Source organism: Puntigrus tetrazona, chromosome 5 (assembly GCF_018831695.1).
Source record: "Puntigrus tetrazona isolate hp1 chromosome 5, ASM1883169v1, whole genome shotgun sequence".
Taxonomy (NCBI): Eukaryota; Metazoa; Chordata; class Actinopteri; order Cypriniformes; family Cyprinidae; genus Puntigrus; species Puntigrus tetrazona.
Window position 1 is genome coordinate 27,538,363 of NC_056703.1, and position 7,216 is coordinate 27,545,578.

A 7,216-nucleotide genomic window follows, 5' to 3' on the forward strand; every position below is an offset into this window, starting at 1 on the left:
CAGTAAACCAATCACAATCTAATGCTCAAGATCTCGACCAATGAGCGCTGCGAATGACATTTAAAAACCAAGACAGCCTGACATCGCCGTCTCAGCATGCTGTAGTGTTTATAGTCCTTTTCGCTCGTTGTGGGAAATATAATACAAGATGGGAAAAGGTAAATCAACGTCTCCAGGTTAGCCTGAAACGCACAAACAAGCTTTCGTTAAGCGAACTCGCTTGGTTGCGGAAAAAGTATAAAAGAATAGTTATTTCAAAAGACAAAATTATGGAAATATATCGCTATATGTGACCGTTTTCTGCAACCAGTCTTGTTTTGCTGCTCGAAACCTTACGTTGTTGTAGACTGCAAATCCTAATCTTTTGAGAAATAACGTTATTCATGTACGCGTCAGGCAAAAAGTCCACTTCTGTTGACGGCGGTATAAACGAGAAAGTCGAAGGGGCTAAAGAAAACACCGACGGAAAACCCACGGTAGGAGAAACGCGTCGAATACGAGCTATGTGCATGATTTGTCTTAATCGTGTTCAGAATGCACTGTTTCATAAATTTAATAAATAGATTTTCTGTTTCCATTTGTCTTTCAGACATGCCAAGTACAGCCAACAATACATAGTTGTCTGAATCTAAACAAGCCTCCCAGGAATAACCCTCTTAGCCTTATTTTCGAGGAGAACACAGCGACGGACCGTTCACCTCAAGACACCGGCGCACAGAGTCACGGTGACCGATTAAACCGTGATCACCATACGCTCATTTCTGCTTCACTTAAGTAGACTTGGTTTTACTGCTTTTTCTCTTTAAAGATGCAGAGCCGAAAGCACCTAAAAAAGCGGACACTGGCAAACAGAGCCTTATTTGTGGACCTAATGACCAGACTGATGCGTCTCATAAACGGTCTGGGACAAGGAAGCAAACAAAATCTGGGCCCAGGATAAACGGTGAAAAGCCAAAAGACCGAAAGTACGTCTCTTTTTAAATCTCTAATAAATGGTTTAGTGTGTGTGTGTGTGTGTGTGTGTGTGTGTTTGGCGAATAAAAGTTTATATGCATCCGTTTCACTGAGAAGTGAAATCATCTTACACTGTGTTTATCTTATTTTAGGTTGAAAAACAAAGAATCAGAACCCAATCGAAAGGTCACCGATTATTTTCCTGTTAGGAGAAGTTGCAGGAAAAGCAAAGCTGAGTTGAAGGTTGGTAAACTCTTCTGGAGTCTGAAGTGTCATTTTATTGTTTTATTCTTGCAGTTGCAGAATAATGCAAATAAAAAAAATGCAAGCTTATTGTGAACTATTCATTCATTCATTTTTTTTTTTTTTCTTTGTAAAAAAAAAACAAAAAATGCCTTATTTTTATACTTTGATGTTCTGGGTAAAAATGTAATTCTTTCTTCTGTTGTCAAGCAGGACTTCTTCAATCATTAATTATGATATTATATTAATTACATGTATTATATTGATTCAAACATTATGCAAAACATTTTTCTACTAAATCAGAAAACTTATGTAAACGAGTAACAAAAATGTGTCAACTGCATTTTGGGAGCCTGAAAATGCAGACTTTTTGAAAATCGGCACATTTTTATGTGTATAATAATTTAGTGTAAACTACAATTTTTTTTTTTTTTTTTTTTTTTTTTTTTTTTTATGCACTAATGTACTCAATTGTAAGTCGCTTTGGATAAAAGCGTCTGCAAAATGACTAAATATAAATGTAAATGTAATGTACATCACAATATAGAAAAAGAGAGATGCTTTCATTTTTATTTATTTGGCTCTTTTTAAGGCAAAACCCCCCAATTTTTCTTTATCCTTGTGTTAAATATTTGTTCTATGCAACCCAGAGCTAAATATGGAAATGTTGTTTTAAAACAGTGTGAAGAGCAGCAGCACCTTGATGATCTCATCAAAAACAATGTCGAAGAGGGACTAAAGGTAAGTGTTTTTAAATAATTGGTCTAAATTTTTATTTTTTTTTATGCTTTGGTTTAAGCATTTTCTGTTTCTAAAATCAGGTGAAAAGCATTGATGGAAAAGGACGAGGTGTTTTCACAGACCGAGCGTTTCAGAAAGACCAGTTTGTAGTAGAATACCATGGGGAGTTGTTAGAGATTGCTGATGCTAAAGCAAGAGAATCTCAATACTCTCAAGACCCAGCCACTGGCTGCTACATGTACTATTTCCGCTACCATGACAAAACCTACTGGTGAGTGTTTTGTTTTAATTTTTTTTATAAAACGATATTTGAGACGCGTCAGAATCTATATGTACATGATCTCCAGAGTCTTCGCTTGGAATTGAGAGAAACCGTTAGTCAATGGAGAGACATATTTTAATGAATCTTCGTGGTCTTTTCTAGTGTGGATGCTACAAAAGAGACTGGCCGTCTGGGCCGATTGATCAACCACAGTAAGAACGGCAACCTTCGGACCAAGCTGCATGAGATACACGGCACACCTCACCTCATCTTCCTGGCTTCCAGAGACCTCAGAGTGGACGAGGAGCTGCTTTATGATTACGGTGACCGCAGTAAAGAAGCCATCGCTGCTCATCCTTGGCTTAAGCTTTAATGCACTCTGTTTTAATTGTCTTGTTCTAATAGCATTTGAATTAGTGGAATAACATAGACATGCATTGATGTTTGGAACAGCCAAACCTTTCACTGTTACAGATGGTACCATAAGATGAACTGTGTGGTGTTTTGGAAGACCGCAGCACCTGTAAAATTGTTTTAAATTATTTTTACATTCTGGGTTGACCGAATGATGTGAACTTTTAAAGCTATGTGTGGGTTTTTTTTTTTTTTTTAAATATACATAGTTCTCAGTGAAAATGTACTCCCCCCTCATGTTATTCCAAACTTTTAGGACCTTGTCTTATTCTTAAGATAAGATGACCTTTTTCCACACAGTGTGTCTCATTTGTGGAAAACAATGATTGGTTAAAAAATTGCCTTGTTTTTCCACAAGAGAAACATGGAACAGATGGTTTTTGTACTGACATGAGGGTGAGCAAAGTTTTTTTTTTTTTTTTTTTTTTTTTTTGTGGACTAGTCATTTTTAATAAGGCATGTATAAGAACACCAGCCTCTGATGCAAGTATTTTCTAATGGGTGTAGTTGCTGTACATTTTTTTTTATATGTGCAAAATGAAGAGTTTTATTCGTGAAGCAATTACACATTTTTAAGAAATTGTTGTTTTTGAATCGTTGGTCTTAGATTTAATAGGGATTTACAACGCTACACATATAAACCATGTGCTTAAAGGAATAATTGCTTCTATTTTATAGTGGTACCGGTCATGTTCTGTTTCAATATAATTTTAGCAAGCATCTAGCCTTAGAGTCTTCTGGTTAGAATTACGTGTTTTCATGATATGACATTTGAGATGCTGTGCATTGAAGATTTATTAATTTTATAAGTAAAATAATTTTTTTGGATTTAGAAAAAAATATCTAAAACAACCATTTGTGCAAAGTTTTGTACAACTGAAATGTTTTTGTACATGCAAAGGAATTCTGTTCTTTGCGGTGAAGAACGTTTGTAACCAGGATGTTCTTGGTCACCATTGACTTTCATTGTTTTTTTTTTTCAACTATGAAAGGCAACGGTGACCAAAACAGCCCGGTTACAAACTTTCTTCCTTTTGTGTTTGGCAGAAAAAATAAATTCATACAGGTTTGAAACTATTCAAGGTTGAGTAAATAATGACAGATCTTTCATTCTCGGGTGAACTATTCCTTTTTAAATGTATAAAAACATTTCAGTGGTACAAAACTTTGCACAGTGCTTGTTTTTAGACCGTTTCTTTTATTAACAAACAACTTATTTCAGTTACTACTTTTATAACTCTTCAAAGCACAACATATCAAATGTCATGCCTTAAAAACATGACAAATTCTAATCAGAAGTCTTGTGTTTCAGTACAAAAATTTGCAAGTGCCTGACAAGTACCTTTTATAAAATAGAAAACTGGGTCCTGTGAACACAGCTGAATTATATTACTGATTGTTAAAATATAATTCAGAGCCGTTATAGTAATATAAAAATAACAATTTTGTGGCAAAAGATATTTATTACCTTTCAAACATTAAAAAAAGGATACTGGAAACATTCAATGCAAACAATTGGGAGAAAGAACCGCAACAAACACATAAGATCAAATGTTAGGTTGATCGAGAAAAGAGGAAAACTTAAGAGGGCCAGATATAGTTAAAATTCAATTTCACGATATATTATGCAACTGCATGTTAAATCCAGTTAACTCCAGTGATCTGAGGACGAACAACAGAGCCCATGTACTCAGAACAGCATTTCATTATACCTAGTATTGCAGAAAAATACTTCACTCTACTGTCATAAAATTTGACCAGTCTTATTTACAATGTATACTGCGAGCCAATACAAGTTAATTTTTACATTCACATGGCCCAGTTTACCACTTCATATACTTCAATGAGATCTACTGCACTACACATAACCTCATACAGCAGCCTTTTTCATGTTTTAGCTGAAGTACCTCAATTCCTAGCGTTCCCATGTTTATTACAGTTACATAACCAAATATTGTTTCAAATACACTGCATATGTATATTAGCGAAGGAAGGTGTTTAGAGGGACAGCTGATACTTTGATATCTTGTCGTTCGTGTTTGAATCCACACTCGATAAACAAAGAACAGAACTGTACATAATTAAAAACACTGAGCGAGGCAAAGCATTTCCAGCCACAATGATTAAAAAGACCACTTCCTCCCATCTCATCCTCACCCCGTTTGAAAGGGTTGCTTGTCTCAAATGTTTCAGTTTGTGCAAAATCCTTGGAACTATTTTTGTCGAAATGAGAACCTGAAAAAGAGAGAGAGAAACCATTCATCAGCAACACTGATGCGCAGAATCGTAAAATACGGTCAACGTTACAGAGACCCACATGAAATCTAAAAACAGAGTTGTGGATATAAGTTTAAAAAAAACTGTGCCAAACACAAAAAAATATACATTTGATCAATATTAAACATATTATCAAGGGTGCCGATGCTGATGGAAGACACTAAAAGAACAGAACAGATAACAATGAAACAAATTTAAAATAATAATAATAAAATAACTTGTGATTTTAAGTACTGTAATTTAAATAGTTAAACAGTAATTTAATTTATTGTACTATTTATAGATATAAATTCTGCCAAATAAAAACTAATTCTTCCTAGAGGTCTGTGATTTTCTTTTAAAACATTTCTCTCCAATACCTAACCATCTTCAGAGGTTTGTACTTCCTACATCCATTTTGTATAAATGTATAAGTAAAAAAATTGAATAAACTCCACCAGGCAGGACTTCAGACCTGCTGCACCTTCCAGCTACTCCAACTCCACTCACATGAATTTTTAATAAATAAATAAATAGTAGAGAAATTCTACAAGACAACAGGTTTACAGATACATACATTACAGGCCTTAAAATACTGCCATATGTATTTCAAGTAACATCTGAAAATTCGAAGGATTATGAAATGTAGAATTTGTTCACAAAGGCTGTACATATCTGATCTAACATACAGTAAACACTGAAGTATCACAGAAAGTATCTGCCAGTCTTCAGTGTCACATGATCCATCAGAAATTCACGCGAACAGACTTATTTTGTAACGCATAATCAAACAAATGACTGTTTCTCACAGCTATGACAAAGACTAAATCGGTTAAAAGCACTCACAGTTTCTGAATGGTGCTCTTCTCTTTGTGCTCCTCTGTAATGCTGGAGGGTGCAGGTTCTGGCTGAGGAAAGGTTTCCAGGTTCACTTCAACCATCTTCTGTTCAGATCCCAGGATTCCACTGCAAGCACAATTTGACTGAGATCAGACAAACAATTATTGCATCATATAAAAAAAACTAATAATAAAAATTTCACACACACATACATATACACACATACACGTTTGCTGTTGAGATTAGAGCAAACCAGTACAAGTCAAAACCTTTTTGCAAAAAAAAAAAAAAAAAAAAAAATAGGAGTTTACTAATATATAGTAACTATGCAAGAGAAGTAAGTTGAGCACTGAAAGCATGTTTTTACCTCTTGTAGAGCTGTAGTTCCTCTTGGGTCACCATCAGCTGGGCTTTAAGTTTGTTTCTCTCCTGCAGAACCTCCTTTAACTCCTGCATGGTGAATCGTGGTCGGTTTGGGTCTTTTAAGTCCACGACTAATTTGTTTGGACCTACAATCTGCTTTAAAACAATGAAATATTATAGGTATCGCCGGAAGTAAAAATATTTTTTGCACAAACCAGAACGAGTTATCGTAACGTGTCTTATCAGCTGCTTGATATCACTGTAAAGGACATTTCAATGCTACATTTCTCCAAATATGCTCTGATGAAGCTGTAAACCCTTGAATGGCATGAGGGTAAAATAATAAATAAAATGGGTAATCATTTTTGGGTGAAACAGACAATGATGCGCATACAATGAGCTCCACATCAACTCACATTTTCGACATTCCCACTCGAACCCTCCGCCACAACTCTTTCCATTTCTCTCTTCATGTTATCCAGCTCCATCCTCAGCTCCTCCAGCGACAGGTTGTACTTGTTCACCATGGTCTCAAACATCTCCAGCACACGGACGATTTTGAACTGCAAATCCGAAAACTCCCGGCCGCCCGTGTTGACTTTTAATAAATCCCTGCCGATCACGTAAGAAATGTCATAAACGTCCTCAGCGGTCATCTCCAGAACGTCCTTGTCGAAGGCTCGCATGGGCGTGCTGTCCTGCCGGCCTTCCATTCTGATCCCAGACGAGCTCTGCAAGCGCTCTTTACGAAAAAGGATATATTTCCAAGATACGGGGAGTCCCAGTGCTTTCGCAAATCACCTGACAACTTCCTCTTCCAGACTGGATCTACTTTACTGGAACTTTGAGCGTTTGAGTGACGTGTAAACCAGCCAATGAGAGCTCTGCAGACAACTCCAGGGTTTATTCCCGCAAAAATCTCCATAGAAACCCAACGACCAAGAAAAAATGGTGCCTAGTTCGGTTTTTTGTTAAAAATGTAAACGGTCTTCTCAGAGTTTCAATACACAAGCAGACAAACAGTGACAGAATGTGACACGTGGAAACAAATCATTCTGGAACACGTCGCACACATTCTATTTGAGATTTAAAACATTGTCAAGAAGCGCGGTTTTACCAGGTTAGATGAATATAAGTCAAAAC

The 7,216-nt window shown here is 36.1% G+C and overlaps 2 protein-coding genes across 4 annotated transcripts; one reads left to right on the forward strand and one right to left on the reverse strand.

Moving 5' to 3' along the window:
- The first annotated feature begins 25 nt into the window (after nucleotides 1–25).
- Nucleotides 26–3,586, forward strand: kmt5ab (lysine methyltransferase 5Ab). 2 transcript variants are annotated; one of them, XM_043240891.1, is made up of 8 exons: nucleotides 26–158; nucleotides 397–476; nucleotides 590–725; nucleotides 809–965; nucleotides 1,107–1,197; nucleotides 1,879–1,938; nucleotides 2,019–2,209; nucleotides 2,363–3,585. In XM_043240891.1, exons 1-8 carry the CDS (start codon nucleotides 149–151, stop codon nucleotides 2,571–2,573), a joined length of 936 nt encoding a protein of 311 aa, XP_043096826.1. In that variant the 5' UTR covers nucleotides 26–148; the 3' UTR covers nucleotides 2,574–3,585. The 2 variants fall into 2 exon arrangements, with proteins under 2 accessions (XP_043096826.1, XP_043096825.1); XM_043240890.1 differs by having other exon boundaries at nucleotides 61–176; nucleotides 2,363–3,586.
- Nucleotides 3,587–4,057: 471 nt separating this feature from the next.
- rilpl2 (Rab interacting lysosomal protein-like 2) lies at nucleotides 4,058–6,888 on the reverse strand. 2 transcript variants are annotated; one of them, XM_043240901.1, is made up of 4 exons: nucleotides 6,490–6,888; nucleotides 6,078–6,226; nucleotides 5,717–5,836; nucleotides 4,058–4,849 (listed from the first exon to the last, which is right to left on the reverse strand). In XM_043240901.1, exons 1-4 carry the CDS (start codon nucleotides 6,784–6,786, stop codon nucleotides 4,828–4,830), a joined length of 588 nt encoding a protein of 195 aa, XP_043096836.1. In that variant the 5' UTR covers nucleotides 6,787–6,888; the 3' UTR covers nucleotides 4,058–4,827. The 2 variants fall into 2 exon arrangements, with proteins under 2 accessions (XP_043096836.1, XP_043096835.1); XM_043240900.1 differs by having other exon boundaries at nucleotides 6,078–6,229.
- Nucleotides 6,889–7,216: the final 328 nt, after the last annotated feature.

Bases quoted from the DNA above. Each gene is read 5' to 3' on its own strand.
- rilpl2 (XM_043240900.1), bottom strand. From the start codon at position 6,786: ATGGAAGGCCGGCAGGACAGCACGCCCATGCGAGCCTTCGACAAGGAC. The intron at 6,230-6,489 runs GTGAGTTGATGT...ATTGTTTTAAAG, and splicing joins CGAGTGGGAATGTCGAAAAT to CAGATTGTAGGTCCAAACAA. The intron at 5,837-6,077 runs GTAAAAACATGC...TTGTGCTTGCAG, and splicing joins GAACTACAGCTCTACAAGAG to TGGAATCCTGGGATCTGAAC.
- kmt5ab (XM_043240890.1), top strand. From the start codon at position 149: ATGGGAAAAGGTAAATCAACGTCTCCAG. The intron at 726-808 runs GTGACCGATTAA...TTCTCTTTAAAG, and splicing joins CACCGGCGCACAGAGTCACG to ATGCAGAGCCGAAAGCACCT. The intron at 2,210-2,362 runs GTGAGTGTTTTG...GGTCTTTTCTAG, and splicing joins TACCATGACAAAACCTACTG to TGTGGATGCTACAAAAGAGA.